Here is a 17,870-nt window from a genome sequence, read left to right as displayed (position 1 = left end):
GAAATACACAATTCAATTTTCACTAAGGATTGCAAAAGTGGGCAGATTTGGAGATTTAAAATGAATTCTGACTTTATCACTGCCAAACAAACAAAGGTAACATTCACCTGCTGAGGGAAAAGACAAAAATATTATCTGGACTGTTATGGCATACTCAAAACACTGTTATGTAAGAGTCGTTAATTTTATTATTACTTGCTCTGATTTATATAGATAGAGTCAAAGGCAGTTAGCATATACGAACACTTGTTTTCTTTTCATTGGTTTGTGGCTGTGTTATATTTTTGAAAATGGATTTAAACATTATGGCAAAAGAAAGAAGATGGACAACATTGGGGCTATGTAATTTTTGTTTTTAGTGTGGCTCTAGATGTAAATGAAACAAAATTTGGACACACGGTGCATGCTTTTTTTCTTATGAGTAATTTGTAATAAATTAGACAAATGAAAGAACATTTTTATTTTTCTGATTTCAAAAAAGGACGAGAAAAAAAACTACGATTGTTTCATCTTGTTTCCTACGATCCCTGAAGGCAGCACTGTGCCGTCCCTCTAGCCAGGAGGGGAGGGCGAAGAGGCGTTCAAGTCCACAGTAAAAACGACAAAGGCGCTCTTTATTCGGCCATGTTTTAAGATGCTTGGTAGCCTCGCAACGTCTCACATACGACTCCCTCCTTCATCGTGTACGCATCTTTAAAATCATTGGACTTTTTTCTTGTTGTCGTTTTGTTTTGGAGCGTTGCACCACCATGCCATCCCCAAGATACTCGTACACGGTGACGGCACCGGAGAAGCCGGCTGTCGCTCTATCGGCGGCGAAATCCAACGTGCGACGTATGGCTCCGTCCTTGTCTCGTTCCAAGCTGATGTCCACCTTCATGGGACTCATCATCAACCAAGCCAAGGTGAGCGCTTCTGAATTATATCTACGTTTGTTAGCATTACTCTCGGAAGCGTGCATTTATTATTATTATTATTATTATTATTATTATTATTATTATTATTATTATTATTATACACATATGCACACATAAAACTCATTTGTTTGCACCTATTCTGTTCTCATATAATTCTTATCTTTTTCTTTTGGCCTTTTAGTTTGATTGACAAAATAAGAGACCTTTTGTTATCTAAAGTGGTCGGTCCGTCCTGTATCTTAACTACGTAACACGCTAGAAAACAACAATTCATAACAAAACCTGATAACTCTCGATACGAAGCGCAGGCTAATCTTATCAGCAGCGCTAATAATAATAATAAAAAAAAAAAAAAAACTTGCTTTCCAACTGCATAACAACAAGTGAAACAGAAAAGTAAGCAGCTTCTATGGCTTATAATAAGTTGATGAATTTGGAACCTGATGCAACTTGACACCGCGTCATGTTCCTGGTTGAACCCGCGTCCCGTGTTTTTGGTGATGTCACGGTCGTCCATGGCGACGGATCAGCGTGTACCGAGACGCTTTAACCAAGCATGTGGAAATCGGCTGGCTGCAGACTGCGTGACCAATTGCATTGCCCTCTGTCTTGCGGTCACGCTGGATGAATGATTGGACTGGGCTTTCACGTGCCCATTGTAAATGTGTTGAACCTTCGATTTAGTAAATTCCTGCTTTATTCCCATAACTTCTCAGTAATTCCCAGGAGAAGTGTATAACTTTGATAATCCCCAGAATTTTATAATCCGATCCACAGAAAATAACCCTAACCTAAACTCTTTCTCTGGGAGCAGAAGCAGAGTCCACAAGGCCTGGTGGGACTAAAGAACCTGGGAAACACGGTAAGTGTCCCTGAATGCCTCTCACTACACACACAACCCTCCACACAAGTTCAATTTATCTCATATTTGTTTTTCTCTGTGTGTATTTGTAGTGTTTTATGAACTCCATCCTCCAGTGTTTGAGTAACACTCCAGAGTTGAGGGACTACTGCTTGAGGGAGGTTCATCGAACAGACCTGAACAACGACAGGACCAATTCAGCCCTCGTCGAAGGTAACGTGTTGGTTTCTGGATATTTTGTGAGATGTTTGAGAATTACAGATAGGTGCCATGTTATTTCATTCTTATCATTCGAAAACCTCCTAGCGTTTGATTGCATTTCCACTGTCCTATAGTCATGGAGTCCCACAGAGTTCATATCTAGGCCCACTGTCATTCACCCTCGACTATCATAAGAAAACATCCCAACATTATCATTGAACCTTACCTAAGTAGGCTCTTGTTTCCTGTGCAAGAAGATAAAATTTTCTTCGGCACTTGGCTCTTATCATGCAGCCTGATATTATGACAAGTAAGCATATGAGGCATTTGTTGCATAAAGGCGCTGACTCATTTTATGACGCCCAAGTACAGTAGGTCAAATCTAGTTTTTGTTCCTGTGTTTGCATTAATTTACAAGAGATTAGATGACCTTTGCTAGAAACCATCGAAGGTGTTTTTGTTAGTCATCGAAAGCAAATATGGCTTTCGTCAACTATTTCTGTTCTACCTTAGAGTTCGCCAAGCTGATTCAGAGCTTGTGGACGTCAGTCAACAATGAGACTTTCACCCCCTCCGATTTCCGGAGCCAGGTTCAGATTTGCGCTCCCAAATTTGCAGGTTGCAAGTAAGTGCGGTTCTCGCCACAACTTTTTTTTTTTTCCCCCTTTTGAAGTCAACTCGCTGACCTCCACCTGTTGTCTGTCTTCTGCAGTCAGCAAGACGCCCAGGAGTTTCTGCGTTTCCTACTGGACGCCCTCCACAACGAGGTGAACCGAGTGACAGAGTGCCCCGAGGCGTCCGTCGAGGACTTTGACCACCTCTCGTAAGTCTGGACGTGGGTCACCTCTGCTCCCAATAAGTCACTCAATGACCATAAAACCAAATTGGAATTTTTACGATCGCTTTCTTGAACATCGTGTCAACCTTTTTTTTGTTTTTTTAAACGACCTCAGCATTTTTCTGCCTCGTTTTTTCTCAATCAGACAGCGAGACGTGTTTTGCTCAAACAGGTAGAACTCTTCATATTTGACTTTTGAAGTGTTCTTTTCCCAGTGACGAGGACAAAGCCAAACGAATGTGGAGCATGTATTTGGAGCGGGAGGACAGCAAAGTCGTGGGTAAGCCTTGTTTTAGCGTTAGCCTGGCAATTAGCATCCTGGGAATGCTATCGTTACTAAATTAATTACTGTTGTATGTTGTAGATCTGTTTGTCGGGCAGCTGAAAAGCTCCCTAACCTGCACCGTCTGCGGCTTCCGCTCCGACGTCTTCGAGCCCTTCTGGGACCTTTCCATCCCCATCGCTTCGGTCAGAACCGCACAAACATTTTCCCACGTGGATAAATTCGTGGCTGCGTTGTCTCATCTGTGTTGCGTCCACATGCAGATGACCTCCAGCGAGGTAACTCTGAAAGATTGCCTGAGACTCTTCACCAAGGAGGACGTGTTGGACGGCGACGAGAGGCCGGTAAGACCTTGACGCCTCGTTTTTGTGGTTTGAGAGAATGTTCGGGCCCTCACTGCTTTTTTTTTCTCCCACGCAGACTTGCAACGGATGCAAAAGCAGGCAGAAATGCACCAAACGATTCAGTATTCAGAAGTTCCCTCAGATACTTGTGCTTCGTATCCTTAAAAAAACGAACACCTAAAATTGATCTTAATCAGTAACTTCATACACCAGCATGACCTCCTTGACTCACCCCCCCCCATCTTTAGACCTCAAGCGTTTCTCTGACTCCAACGTCCGAGCCAGCAAGCTGTCCACGTACGTCAACTTTCCCCTCAAAGAGCTGGACCTCAGGGAGTTTGCGTCCGACGGCAGCGGTACGTACCACGGCCTCCTGGAGAACCTTCTGGCTACTTTCCTCGTTTTTGATTGTTTGTCTTCCCCTGCAGACCGCACCATGTATAACCTCTACGCCGTGTCAAACCACTGGGGGAACACGCTGGGCGGCCATTACACATCCTACTGCAAGAATGCCATTGTTGGCGAATGGTACGGCTTCAATGACTGCAGGTCAGTTTCCTATAAAAACAAAGATATCAATGTATTTTTTTATATAAAAGTAAGAAAAAACCCGGATACATTTTCCTATTCTCAATGTGTCTTGTTAGACTGTTACATTATTATCACAAATTGTAGAATTGAAAGCAAAAGCGATGAATCGACAAGTTTAATCTCACAAATCGCTTCACAAAATACAGACATTATATTTAAAATAAGAGATATAATTGCTCTCCACCTTAATTGCAAAGACCATAAACACAGGCACAAAACCTGACTGTACCTAATGGTTTGTCCTTTTTTGCTTTGCTTCCGAACTTTGGTGGGGTCATTTGTCATTGGGCTGGTGTGTACCGCCATCTAGCGGTGGGGATCTGAGGTGCACTGGCATCTAATGTATTTTAATGTCAACATTTTATCACTGAACAAGCGTGCAATAAAATTAGGGTTACGGATATAAGGTATACCTGGGGTATAGCAATTAATTAATCAACCTTTGCGCTTTTTTTCCATTTTCTATGAAATCAGGCATTAAACTAATCACCCTTGAATTCTCATAAAGTCCCGCTTAGCTTGTTTATTCAATCTCATCAAGATTGTGGCATTTTAACCACAGGGGTCTTTTTTTACCCCCCGTGTGTGTAGGGTGAGCCACATGTCCTCCAGCCAGGTGCGCAGCAGCAATGCCTACATCCTCTTCTACGAACTTGCCAAAAACCAGACGTTTCACCTGTAGACGCCATCGGGTTGCAAAAAAGAACAAACAAACAAAAAAAAAAAGCGACGTAAATGGTTCACTGCTAGGGGGAGAGCAGCACCTTGTGGCTCAGACTGTGACAGACTGGTCATGAGATGAACTGGAATCCATGAACCATGATTCTTTTTTGAGAAGTTTTTTTTCTATGCACTCTAAACACGGGACATTTGGAGACACAAAATGGTGTCAAACTTGACTGCCGTGTTTTTATTTATTTTGTCAGAGACGAGAGGTAAGGTAACTTGACAGTACTTTGTAAAACTCATCACCAAGCTGGAGAGATGATGCTTTATTTTTCGTACAGCGCGGTTAACGTACAACACCAAACGCAGCGCAACAAGGAAAAAAAAAAGTTGCTCAATGCGTGTATGTTTGTTTTTATTCACAATTAAAAGCCATTGCGAACTTACCTGCCTTTGGTTTTTATTGCTGAAAATGAACATGACTTCCCAATATGCATATTCTTGTATTTTTGAAAAACATTACAGATTTTTGGGCATTTAAAAAAAAATAATAAAACGTCACACACATTGATTTTACATAAGTGCAGCTGTGTTGACACACGGTCTAATAACCTTAGTGACCATAAACTCCAGAAGAGCTTTTTGATGTAGGATAAAGTCCATCTCCACCCCAACCAACACGAGTGACGAAGGCTCACCTCATCTAATGGTCTTATATTGCACTTACCGATTTTAATAAGGTTTCAGTATCTGTGTTCTATGTCTGTATAGGAAAGTTTTTATAGTATGTACAGCTGGACTTTAGCCTGCTAACTCGAGTTTGTGATTATAAATGGTAGCCAAAATGTCATGCTTAATAATATGAGGCAAACATGAGTTTAAGGATTTTTTTTTTTTTTAAACACAGTAATGCACAAGTAGCCCTTTTAATTCAAATGTACAACTGAAAATAAATATCCTGAACACATCCTGGATAAATGGAATTCTAATTTTTCTCTCATTAGCAAATAATTAGTAGAAAATAAGAAGTGATGCAGCAGTCTTAACTTCTCACACTCTCCCAGTGTACTTGAGGACTCCAAAGATACCACCACCTGAAAGAAGAACATTTATTATCATAGTCTGTTAATAAGTATTGACCTATTTAAGATGGCTGCTTTTTTTTTATTATTATTTCCTGATGCGCTTTTCTTATCAATCTAAACTTTTTCAGAAATCTCTTGGCTCGCTCACATGTCCTTGAGGAAGCAAAGAAAGCATTTCAGTTCAAACTGAACTCACCGATAGCAGCCACACCGGCAATAGAACCGATTGTGATGCCCGCGATGGCGCCGTCTGAGAGCCCCTCGGATCCCTCCGGCCCTTTACCCTCAGTGGCGGGGCTAGTCTCTTTTGGTGGCGTAGGTCCGGCCGTTGATGGAGGCGTGCTAGATCCTGGAAGGGGTGTAGTTGAACCTGGACCGGGTGTTGTCGAGCCCGGAGCAGCCGTGCTAGATCCTGGAAGGGGTGTAGTTGAACCTGGACCGTGTGGTGTCGAGCCCGGCTTAAGTGTAGTTGGTTTCGTTGCAGGAGCAGGTGTGATCGTGGTCTCCTGCCCTCTGCACAGCATGGCTGTTGACGCAAATTTGTGGAGCAGTTGTGAATTTATTTCTTTTTTTCCGCTAGGAGCACAACTCATAGCAATTATTCATTACTTTCATGTGTTTGGAGATATAGTGGGAGTACTCGTGCATGACTCCTGTGGGACGCCACATATGTCAGTATTGTGTGTTCGCAAGGCAAATGTCCAGTATAGCCCGCTCATAGAAAATATGTGAGTGATGCATTGATCCCACGCACGGCTTAATATGCGACTATTATTGAACTCTTGAAAAGAACAAACCCTTTTTTGACAAAACAATCTTGATATTTACAAAATGATAAGCTTTGGCTGTTTTATGATCTGGCTTGAGGAAATGCTACCAACCTTTGCTCTTGACCTTTCCTTGAAATGGAGGTCATTTTTAACATTCTTGAATGTAAATATTGGTCAATTTTTTTGAGGTTTCTAAAGAAATATTTTTGTATTATCATACCTGTACAGAGGAGGCATAAGGTCAGGGTGAGGAGATCCAATTTCATCCTGTTCAGAGAGTCTTGGGGGAAAGAAAACCAAGGAGAAGTCTAAAAGAAAAATTCTGCAGAAGAAGAAACTATACCAGAAAAGTTTCTTTACCATGCAAACAATCACTCGCCAGGTAATTCTGAAATCTTTACAACCTGCTGTGGAAAATGAAACCTGCATCTTTTAGCCTATCCGAAATTTCTACTGCTAGTCAACAATATTAGTCACAGTTGCAGATTTATCAAAATGAAGAAACCCTTCCAATGTCGAAGCTACGTGGGTTCTGGCAAAACCCAGAACCCCAAAGCATCCCCGATGGAAGGTTAGCTCACCTAAGATTCTTGGGTTTGACACCAGGACGACTGTGGTTTCTACTTTGTGAGGCTCTTTTTTATCAACAGCCACGATCCAGGACGCTCCCCTTCTTGATCCGTCATTATGTTACCCACCCACCCTCGCACACACCCTCACACACACACACAATGCAAATACATTGCCCAACACAAGTGCTATAACTGGATTTTTATGACTCCCTCGTTGATGCTGTATGTTGACGCAAGAAAACTTTTAAGTTTGTTTAAAAAAAAAAAGAAGTAAATGGAAACTATTTTGCTGTATCATCTCATCTGAATTGTATTTATTTATGTATTTATTTGTATAGATATCTCATGTGATTTGCGAGGATATAGACGGAAATGTATGCCACCGTTGAAGTAATAAAAATAAAGTAAGAAAAATGTGGACTTGAGTCATTTTAAGAACTTGTTTCCTTTACAAGATGGTCACAGATAAAGCAGACAGAGTTTCGTTTTCCAGTAGTACTGATAAACACACTGGTAAATTCAAGTTGATGGAGGATGGACCACTTTCCCCATAAACCATAAAAATGTTTTTCTGTTGAAAATGAAACTGATGGGACAAGTTTAGCGTACACTTCATCGATCGATCCAATGAAAGAGCTGGATCAAAAATAATCGAACTAAAAATGAATAAAGTTAACTTTAGCCGTGTTCATCTAACACTCGATGAAAGGCAATAAGAAAGCAATAAGGAAATACATTTACTGCGGTATCTAAGTTTACTGAAGAGGAAGTTGCAATCATATTTACTGTACACCATATTACCTGCCCGGTGCCAATCTCGCTCAATTTTTAACCTAAAATTGTTATCGTACATGTTGTAGTCATGTTTAAAAATCTCCAGTACTTTTTCTCATTTTTACTTGGTTGTGTTTTGTTATTTTTTAAATGTCATTTAGATAATATGAATGTGAAATTTGTGCCTAGTTGATAGTTATATATTTTTGGTTTCTATTATTTAATAAGGAAAACTTTGCTTATTCCATTTTTAATTGAGATTAATACTATAATCTATAAAACCTGAATGTGTTCTGAACGTTTGACTCATTAATTAAAGTAGCCACCTTTGCCAGATGTAAAAGCTGAAACTTGCACATTTTTATTCACTTGTTTATTATAACATTTTGTTTTTTAATGTTTTGTGCATCAATTGCAGTTCTTGTTAAACTGCCCTAGAAATGACTAGAAATAAATTGACTTCAAAGTTGCCTTTGTGCTTTCTGTACTTTGGCGTCATCGAGTGGCCATTTGTCAAAATGCCCAATCACCTCACCGGAAATGTACAATACTTTTATTCTGAAGTCCCGGGAGGAAGCGTGATGCACTTCCGCCCGTTAACTTCACAGTAGCGGTGCTGCTGCTGCGAAGCAAGTAGGAGAACCTCGTCCCGGATGGTGGTGGACTGAAAACTCGCCACCAGCACCACCAGCTCGGGCCAGACGACGGAATGCATCAGCGTGTCATGTGAAGCGTCGTCGAAGCAGAAGGGTTTTGTCGAGTCGGGATTTTTTTTTTTTTAAAGCGACGACCCCAAAACAAACACACAATCTAAAAACCCCGAATCAATATAAAAAAAGGGTCAAGATGTTGCAAGTGCTAGCTTGTGGCGCCGTAGTTTTCCCCGGCTTGTTCTTCGCCTTCAGGAAGATCCTGCCTCGAGTGTTTAAGAATTGGAGTGATGCCGACGTGGTGCTCGTTAGCGAAAGGTGAGGAAAAACAACCCCTTTTCTTATCTTGCTAAGTGTGGTGTGTTTTGTTGCTTCATTCATTGCGGGGCTTATGGTTGTTGTTTTTTTTTTGGAAGGGGGGCCGGGGGGTTTGGTCTGGTCTGCTCTGGTCGCTGTCCAACGAGCGTTCGTTCTCAGCTAGCTTGTTTCTCCTCCATTGTTTTGTGCTCAACTCGGCGCTGTTAAGGAACGTTGGCTTTCAAGTCTCGTGACCGTATGCGTTCATCGAAAAAAAAAAATAAAGTTATCTCTGTGACGGCTTCTTTGCTTACGTTAAAGACCTTTAAGAGATAGCCTAGCCCTTGAGTTACGTGGGGTCCCCGGCTGCACCTCACTTATGTAATTCTCATGCAGTACAACTGTTTTAAAAGCTCATAATGGCAAAAGGAAATAATAAATCCACCCATCCGTTTTCTGTACTGCTTGTCTTCTAACAGAGCTCATTTGTTTTCTTTTCAGCATACAAATACATTTAGTATGGGTCTGAATCAAGCAATCCCCTCCCTCCCTCCCTCCCTCTCCCTGCTTTAAAGTGATCATCCAAGTGAATATGAAGCGGAAATCTGCAAATGAATCCGAGATTGCCACGATCACGACTTTAAAGAATAGTCGTCGAATGACAAGCTCTCATATTGCACACTGATGCGTGCACTCCGGCGCTCATTGGTCCGCAGTCACCCTGCTTTAATCCTCTTCCGAGCCAAGCCTGGATTCACTGCTGCTGCTGCCGCTGCTGAGTTAGCTGTGTCCTCCTCCTCCCTGAATAATGCTTCCCTATTTCCACTAATGCTCATCTGACGGGAAAACGTTCTCTCTCGCCGAGCGTCCCCGCCGAGGGCCATGTGACGCTGCTTGTTTTATCGGGCGAGAAACAAAATGTTAACCCTGGCATCCTTGCCCTGGAGTCATTGTGTGCTTTGACGGTCCCAAGGGTTTGACCACTTCCAAAACGGAACAAACCACAAGTGGTTCTGGTTTCATCTTGTGTAATCCTTGGGAACACGCAAATGTGGGTCTCCTTGGCGTAAGCATCTCCAGAATACCGCTGGCCTTTACATCTCTGTTGGCACTGTTGTCTAGATTGTTTAACAACCAAAACGAAGAAATTGATATATACATTACAATACATTCTGAGGGGACCGTTCATATATAGCGCAATTTCTCATGAAAGCACTTGACCAGCGTTTTATCAATGCTATTTTTTCCGTTTCCAAATATTCTATGCGAAAGTCACTTATGTGGATTTTCTCGATGGGAATAGCTCGACTGGCTTGACTGTACGCCGATGTAGTCTTTGCTTGGCTGCCTTGCCCCCCCACACATATTCTGAGTGTGACGGCACGTGAAATAGCAAGCGGCACGCCGCGAGTGAACGCCGAGCCGAGGTTTGCGTGGCAGGAAAGAGCGAATTACCCAGCAAGGCGGCGAGGAATTCTTTGCCCTTTTCCTGTTCCCCTCCACTCACCCTGCTTTGTGGCCACGCTGGCAGGGCAGGACGGCTGGGGCGCACACAATGAATGGACTGTGCACAAATCTGGCTCTCGTTGTGGGTTAAATGTAAACAAAAGCATGTTAAGTGTAGGTCGACTTGGGATCGGGTTTGAGGTCTTGGTCGTCGGGCCATCACGTGGCCACAGTAATAATACAGATTATTAGCACGGCAGCTTCAGCTGCCCAAACGACAAACTGGCCATTGTTTCAACATCTCGCCATAGTTTTTGGAGTCTGTAGCGAAAAGGTGACAATATTGCTCGGAATGTCTCAAATCTCCTTAGCGCGGCTGCTGTAAGACCCTTCAGAATTTGTAGCCTCTTATCATTTTCATGTCTTTTTTTTCCCCTCAGGTTGGTGTCGTCCATCCATGCCGTCATGGCAACCACAGCGGGAGTGGTCGTGGTGTCGTCGTGCAGGGGCAATGTCATCGATGACAGGTTTGTTAGTTAGTTGTCGAGTCACGCAACGGCTGCCCGCAACATGTAACATTAATCGGATTGTTCCAGCTGTCTTTGTGCCAGCTAGCTTGTTTGTAAAGTTGATGCTCGGCTTGAAGCAGGGCGGGCCCTGTTGTTGTTGTTTTTTTTTTCTTTCTTTTTTAGGAAAGTGTGAATGTAAGGTAATGCTCGCCTGGTAATCCTACTGAGTCAGCGGCCAGACCCGGGCAGTCCCGGTTTCAGGCCTCTAATCTCCACAGGCCCCTCCTCTCTCCTGCCCTCCCCTTGTGGGCTTAATTCCTTCACAGCGCTGCTCAGTTCTGCTGTCCTGTGACGCGCACAAGGCCTGTGTGTGTGTGTGTGTTGTGGGGGGGGGGGCTTATCAAACACATGCTCTGCAGTCAGACTACGCTTAATACCCTATCACAATCTGTCGCTGCCTCCGGCCTTCGGCGTTACACTTTACTCCACATCACGACGACCTCGAAGAAGAAAAAAAAAAGACCTAAAGGATGATTGTGAAAGATTCATTTGGCTTGAAGAAATTGGCAACAGCAGCTTTAGGCTAAGTTGAGCCAAAGCGATAGTGGCATCGGCTCGGCCAATCGAGTCCTACTGAGCCGTGTTGTTTGTTGTACCTGACCGCACTCTGAATCGCCAGCCAATGACCTTAAGAGCTAAAGAACCCCGGCGAAGGTCAGAGGGCAGCGACCCGGCTCTGCCCCTGCGGCTTTACTGTCCGCGTAATTAACCGTGCCCATAGTCAGTCGGCGCTCGTTAGGTCATGGGAGCTGTTTATTATGCCGCCTTATGCGCTTATGTAAGGTTGCCGCGGCAAGGGCACACGCTCCAACCTCGCCATCAAATGTCAAGTTAGCAGCCAAGCAGCACTCATCCATCCGCAGGCGAGTCCGACTCGTAAAACCGCCGCTGACCTTCCCACAAAGACGTTTCCATTCATATGGAATATGAAGCCAGTGTCCCAAACTCGTTTTCTTTTTTTCCAGGCACTGGCTGGCCACCCACTTTGTCATCTGGTACGGCGTGCCCTACATGACGTACGACCTCCTGGCCATGTACCTCAGCCACTACCACCGCTTCCGGGTCAAAGGGCACGAGGAATTCAAGCGCCACTCCCTGACGACGATCAAGGCCTTCGTGCGGCGGGAGTCCCTGCTGGTGCTGCATCACATCGCCCTGCTCACCATCCTGCTGCCGTTCGCTCTGGTGAGCCAAGCGGCCCGATTCCTAACAACATTTTGTTTGCGGAACACGCCATCGTGCGAATGGTCCACCAGCAGAAATGAATTAGATTCTTGATAAGATTCTTTCAGGTAACAAAAACGCCGCCCTACAATTGTAACGCTCCCGGAGATGGATGCTCTAAGAATGGACAGGAAGTCGCTCCTCCAGAAGAAAAGCGTTGGCTATTCAAGTGTGTGAATGCACTTCCCGCCAGAAGAATCAAAGCTCAGGAAAAAAACGAAACACTTGATTGCGACAATCAAATGAGCATTGAGTCATCTTGCGGAGGGAAGCGTCGGGCAGATGGAAACATGCTTGCTTGTCGGAGTGAGAAAAAAAGAGCAGAGCGATCGCATTACGCTACATAATTTAGTTGCAGCTGCGATCGTTCTCTCTTAACTCGTCACCCGTCGGCCAATTCAAACTGGTCAAACTTGGGCATCGTTTGAAAAGTGTCAGGTTTTAAACCTAATAGCACGCTCACAAAAATTCCTTGCCCAGAAAAGGTCCGAGACATTTTTTGCTGGACAACATAGCATCTCGCCGGGTTACCCCGAGTTAAGTCATGCGAGCGAGAGATTTACCGATCGTCGCCATGCTCGCCTTAAAAGGAGAGCCATATTAAAATAGGTGAGCGTTTCATTCTCTTTGTGGAAGGATTAAGCGTGTCACGCATCTTACTGGCTGGCACACAGGTTAACTAGCGTGCTGGGAAAACAAACGCACAGATGGCCAGCATCAATCCGCAAATATTCTTTTCTTCTCCAAGACCGCAGGCAAACTAGCTCATAATTAAAGGCGCCGTGTGAATTTCACCTGTCTTCGAAGGCCACGGTTGGACTAGTTCTGGCTGGGGGGGGAGGGTGAGGTAGTCCACCCAGGTAGCTGCGGAGTTAAGTTCCCGGCAGTCTTTTCATGGGCAGATGACAGAGTAAGTTCATATTTTATTCATCTAAAGTGAGCTAGCTAGCTTACTAGCTTTTGTCCCATGTCTCCGTCTCGTCAGATGGCGTCGCTAACCACGCTAGTCAATATTTGAAAAGCGCCTCATGCTTGAGCCTTATGGGGGGGGCTTTATTCAATTCAGTGTTCAGTGTCACTGTTTCGATTGCTTGTGAGGTTCTCCAGAGAAGAGCCCAAGCGTGCTCGCTTCAAGAGCGGCGGCACAAAACAAACAATAGACAGCGACGTATATCTCGGACGGCAGCCGCCTCCAGAATAATCACTGTTCAGGAGCCTTCAGGTTAATAAATGGATGATCAAGGACCCTTTAGAGTTTTAGGACCAGTTAAAGTGAAGTTAAGACAATTAGCAGAGGAACACATGCTAATGTTTCAGGGCACAACAGCAAAGAAAAAAAACTTTCTTGTCCGACTTATAGTACAGCTAATTACTTCTAAGCAGTCTGTCTGCATAAAAGCCAGATTGGTTTTCCCGGTATGAAGTCTTGGATGGCGTCCTAATGGCGCGAGAAAGCTTATAAACCCGAGGAAGTACGACCGTCGTTAGAAAGCGAGCTGTCTTAATGGACCCCAGATTTATTCGCTGGGATGTTGTGTTAAAGGCGATTTTAGATGCCATGATGTTTTCTTATCATTTTCAATCCCGAATTAAGTGTTTCATGATATATGTAGTCAATGCTCCCAGAGCTTGTTGTCCTTGGATGCCAGCTGTGTTTATTTTCCACCAAGCAAGCTTATGTTTGCTTTTCCTGACCGGCGTGTGATGCCTCCCCCCCTTGCTTTCCTCCTCCCACTTCTCTACTTTTCTTTCCATTCCTCAGTTCTTCCGTAAGGACCAGGGAGATTTCTTCATCGGCTGCTTGTTTCTAACCGAGCTCAGCACGCCTTTTGTCTCCCTGGGCAAGATATTAATTCAGGTGAGGTGGCAAGGGCACACCATCTTTTGTCTGCTTTATCTTCTACAAAAATTTGGATCATGTGGACGGTTGAGTCAGATTAATATCTTAGCGGGACTACGAACATGTCCTAATTTGAAGTGGGAACAAATGTGCTCTTCTCTCCCTTCAGCTGAGCCTGCAGGACGGCTGGCTGCACAAGTTAAACGGCGGCATGGTGCTGCTCACCTTTTTCATGTGCCGCATCGCGCTCTTCCCTTACATGTACTGGGCTTACGGGCGCCACTACGGCATCCCGCTCTACGCCGTGCCCTTCCACCTGTCGCTGGCCTCCAACCTGGGCAACTCCTGCATCTTGGCGCCGCAGGTCTACTGGTTCGTCCTGCTTTGCCGAAAGGGCTACCGGCTGTACCAGCGCAGTCGGCAGCCGCCCTCGCCCTCGGTTAAGAAGCAGTGATCTCCGCCACGCATTCTTAACACAACTACTGTACTTCTCCTATCTGAGCGCCCACCATTGTACTGTAGCCCAGGAAGACCGGCGGCGTCTACCCCACCTTGCACAATTTCACCCTTCAAGTTTGGAATCTGCTGCTTACAGCGGACCCTCTCTTTCTTTCTCTCAAGCAACTACTACTGATGTTTGGCATTTCAAGCCTGGTCCCAGCCGGCTGTGGATCTCGCCGGTGGTTCACACCACCGGATGAGAAGAAGAGCAAACGCGTGATGGACACAATCTTTATCCATTTGCAGTGAAGGTCTGTTACAGTGCGAACGTGCGGTCGCTACGACAGGTATTTATTTATATCGTTTTCTTTGGAAAGAGTGGCGGCTCTCTGTCGTCGTCTTCCCGTCGACTCACTTTATCAATCTGTGCATCAGTCGTTAGTTTCGTTTCCAATTGGATTTCCAAAAAAGAAAAAGTGACTAATTTGGTTTTTTTTTTGGGGAGGTTAATCAAACTTGCACAAAATAATAGAAAAACTACAGATTGTGGGCTCAGATCAAAAATAAGAATAAAAATTGAATAATATATAAAAACTCAGTCGTATAGAAAATGGATGGAAGATACATTAGCTGGTGTATTATTACGCAACAGTTGAAACTGGATTGAAATATTGCAGGTAATTTGCATTTCTTTCCTCTAAAAGTAGATAATGTGATAAGATTGTTGATGGGTCGTGGAAGCGGGCCAGCTAACAAGTTAACGCAAGCTAACGTATCTTGACATGACCAACAAAGCTGATTTTTATGTTTGTGATCTGAGCCTAAAATTCAAATTGTGAAAAATCTGTAAATGTATTTTCCAGTTGAATACAAAGAAGACAAATGATACAGATTTTAATCGCACAGACAAGAGGGGGTTCTTTGAAATGTGATAGGCAGTATTAAGCGGAGATGACTCAATGCTAGCATCCAGGGTATATACAATATTAGCGCTGTATGCTAGGCGTTTCTGTCGTCCATATATTGTTACGTCCATGAAGAATAATCGATTTTAACATGAATGATCCACTGGATAGCTAATATTTATGAAGTTTTTTGCCCTAAAATAAGCCAAGCCGGTGCCTCAGACGAGCAATAAGGTGAGCTAGTGTTAGCTGGTTAGTGCAAGCCACTGGCAAGACTTTGAGGGCTTTATACACTTTCAGGTTTTTAGAGATTTACATGATCACAAATATATCTTAACCTTTAAACTACTTGACACAAGCAGAATCTATCATTATCATTAGCCCTTTTACCCTAAGCCCGCCCTAACGTCGCTGTTCTGGAATGGGGGGTGGGGGGCGCGATGAAGCCGACTCAGCAATATTTCAATCGGAGCCGTAACAGAGCAATATCCTGCCGGGTTGTGCAGAAAAAGGCACATTCTGTTTTGACTCCGATGCGGGTTATCAGCGACTCGTAGCTACCGCTAATCATATCGTAGATTACAACTTTTATTTTCAGAATGCTGCACTGTTTGGTAGTTACACGACCAATTCACTCGGATTCCGTCGTATATCGTAAAGCTTTATAGATGACAAACTGACTGCGCTTTGTATTAACCCCCCCCCCCCCCCCCCCCCCCCCCCTCAGAAAGAATCTAGAATCTATGCAAAAACAATGTTAATGGCGCATGTTTACAAGACCAATGTCAAGTTCATTTGATTTAAGTCTTGCCCTGGTTTGTATCGTTTCGCAATTTGTTGACGGCATTTCCGGTCCTTTTACCACGTTGCATTCCGGGCGAAACATTGCTCTTATTAGTTTTTGAATGCCGGTGGCGAAATCTTGACGCAGATTTGCCGTCGAGTAGCCTTATTTGCCGTAATTTCGATAATTTGTTTTGAACAAAGATAATCGCCGATCTTGAGTTTTTCATACAGCCTTTTGTCAAAGCGTGTCGAAAAGGCCCTCAACCTTTTATTTATGTGACATAACACATAGAGATATTTGTATACATTAGTCCAAGCGCTGACTTTAAATCACAAATCTGAATAGTGTAACACATATTAATCTTATCGATCGTCTTAAGTTGACCTATCTGCTCAGGGTTTGAAGAAGATAACTTCGGAAGTTGATAGTGTATCATGTCACTGTGATGACACCGATTGGAAACTATCATCACACAGTCTTGTACTTCTTCCTAAAAGTCATTCTACTGGTTGGCAAACCAAAGACTGTTGAGCACTTTAGTTCATTCTAGCATGGTAGTAATGTGGAGAACATGCTTATATTTATAGCAATTGTAGCTTTTGTGTAATATCAGTAAACCATCTCTTCAAAAGGCTGCTAACAATACATACAGGTGTTTTTTTGTTTTTGTTGTTTTGGATTTTTTCTCCCCCGGATCCTCCCATTTATATCAAAAAAAAAAATGATGTCATTGGCTTTGGGGCAGCTACAGGGGCGGCGTGATAGGTGTTAGCATTAGCATGTAATGAAACTATTCAGTAACCTTCAGTAGTGACAAGCTAATTAAAAAATAAATCACGGTTAGCTCATGCTAGACCTATGTTGTGTTGTCAACTATCGACTGATGCTAACATCCTGATTCTGGGGATTTTGATTGTCAAGCCCTTCCATTTCGTCAACTATCACCTCAGAGCTCGTTCTTCCATCTTAGTCGCCTGCGCGCTAAAATGTTTGGATTGAGTCTCTTGAGTTTCATGCATTTGAACAATGCAACGGCATTACTGTTTTATGATATGATGTGCATGCAGATGTTCTGAGGAAAAATGCACAACTATCGGAGCTGTGATGTAAGGAAAGGGGGATCCGCAGACAGCGAGCCAAAATTGGTTCCCGGTGCCTTGTGAAAAAAAGGAATGAAGTCGGCAGGCGGCATTTACAGGTTGTTGCTTTGTGTTTATCATCACCAGCATATCCTGGATTATGCATACACTTGGCAATCATTTCAATAGCATATTTTAAAAATATGTAGAATTAACTTTTGACACCTGACCCCGGTTAATTTATTGACATTTTAAGCTACAATTTTAGGATTTTTGATCTATTTGGTGTTTATTTTAATTGATGGAAATGATATACTTAATCAATTTATCAAAGTCTTACATTTGGTTGCTGTGCTCCTGTTGTTTTGACTATTTGTAGCGTTCTCAGAATAACTTTGTTTCCCAGACACACTCGGGGTCAGTGAACGCACCGCCGGCACAACCTTTTTATCACTTCCTGCCCCGACGACCCCCTGCTTTATTTTTGATTGTGTTCTAATATTTTCTTTCATTTTCACTGGTCAATTGCAAACTTTGATCTATTTTGTAGCTTGATATTTTTGGGGACTGGATTGCGTTATGAGAAAATGTGAGGAAAAAAAAAACAAATGTGAGATACCGTTTCAACTTGGGCACCCCTTTAAAAAAATCAATAAATTGATTTGATAGTCTTTTGACCTTGTGTGTGTCTCATTTTGTCAGTCGACATCAATCATACAATTAGATATT

General features: G+C 43.4%; 3 protein-coding genes across 3 annotated transcripts; 2 read left to right on the top strand and 1 right to left on the bottom strand.

Annotated features, from left to right (window-relative positions):
- Nucleotides 1-612: 612 nt before the first annotated feature.
- On the top strand, nt 613-5,148 carry LOC147043374 (ubiquitin carboxyl-terminal hydrolase 2-like). Its single transcript, XM_085935855.1, has 12 exons — nt 613-905; nt 1,732-1,779; nt 1,872-1,992; nt 2,494-2,605; nt 2,693-2,803; nt 3,034-3,098; nt 3,183-3,286; nt 3,365-3,445; nt 3,522-3,600; nt 3,694-3,801; nt 3,874-3,994; nt 4,628-5,148. The coding sequence occupies exons 1-12, from the start codon at nt 750-752 to the stop codon at nt 4,716-4,718; spliced, it is 1,197 nt and encodes a 398-aa protein (XP_085791981.1). The 5' UTR covers nt 613-749; the 3' UTR covers nt 4,719-5,148.
- Nucleotides 5,149-5,660: 512 nt separating this feature from the next.
- LOC147043373 (uncharacterized) lies at nt 5,661-7,155 on the bottom strand. Its single transcript, XM_085936788.1, has 4 exons — nt 7,139-7,155; nt 6,778-6,837; nt 5,984-6,313; nt 5,661-5,796 (listed from the first exon to the last, which is right to left on the bottom strand). Exons 2-4 carry the CDS (start codon nt 6,821-6,823, stop codon nt 5,753-5,755), a joined length of 420 nt encoding a protein of 139 aa, XP_085792914.1. The 5' UTR covers nt 6,824-6,837; nt 7,139-7,155; the 3' UTR covers nt 5,661-5,752.
- Nucleotides 7,156-8,508: 1,353 nt separating this feature from the next.
- On the top strand, nt 8,509-15,985 carry tlcd3a (TLC domain containing 3A). Its single transcript, XM_085936262.1, has 5 exons — nt 8,509-8,871; nt 10,737-10,823; nt 11,831-12,050; nt 13,852-13,947; nt 14,099-15,985. Exons 1-5 carry the CDS (start codon nt 8,750-8,752, stop codon nt 14,381-14,383), a joined length of 810 nt encoding a protein of 269 aa, XP_085792388.1. The 5' UTR covers nt 8,509-8,749; the 3' UTR covers nt 14,384-15,985.
- Nucleotides 15,986-17,870: the final 1,885 nt, after the last annotated feature.

Source organism: Syngnathus leptorhynchus, chromosome 17 (assembly GCF_054491065.1).
Source record: "Syngnathus leptorhynchus isolate UIUO chromosome 17, UIUO_Slep, whole genome shotgun sequence".
Taxonomy (NCBI): domain Eukaryota; kingdom Metazoa; phylum Chordata; class Actinopteri; order Syngnathiformes; family Syngnathidae; genus Syngnathus; species Syngnathus leptorhynchus.
This window is presented reverse-complemented; position numbering and strand designations above follow the sequence as displayed.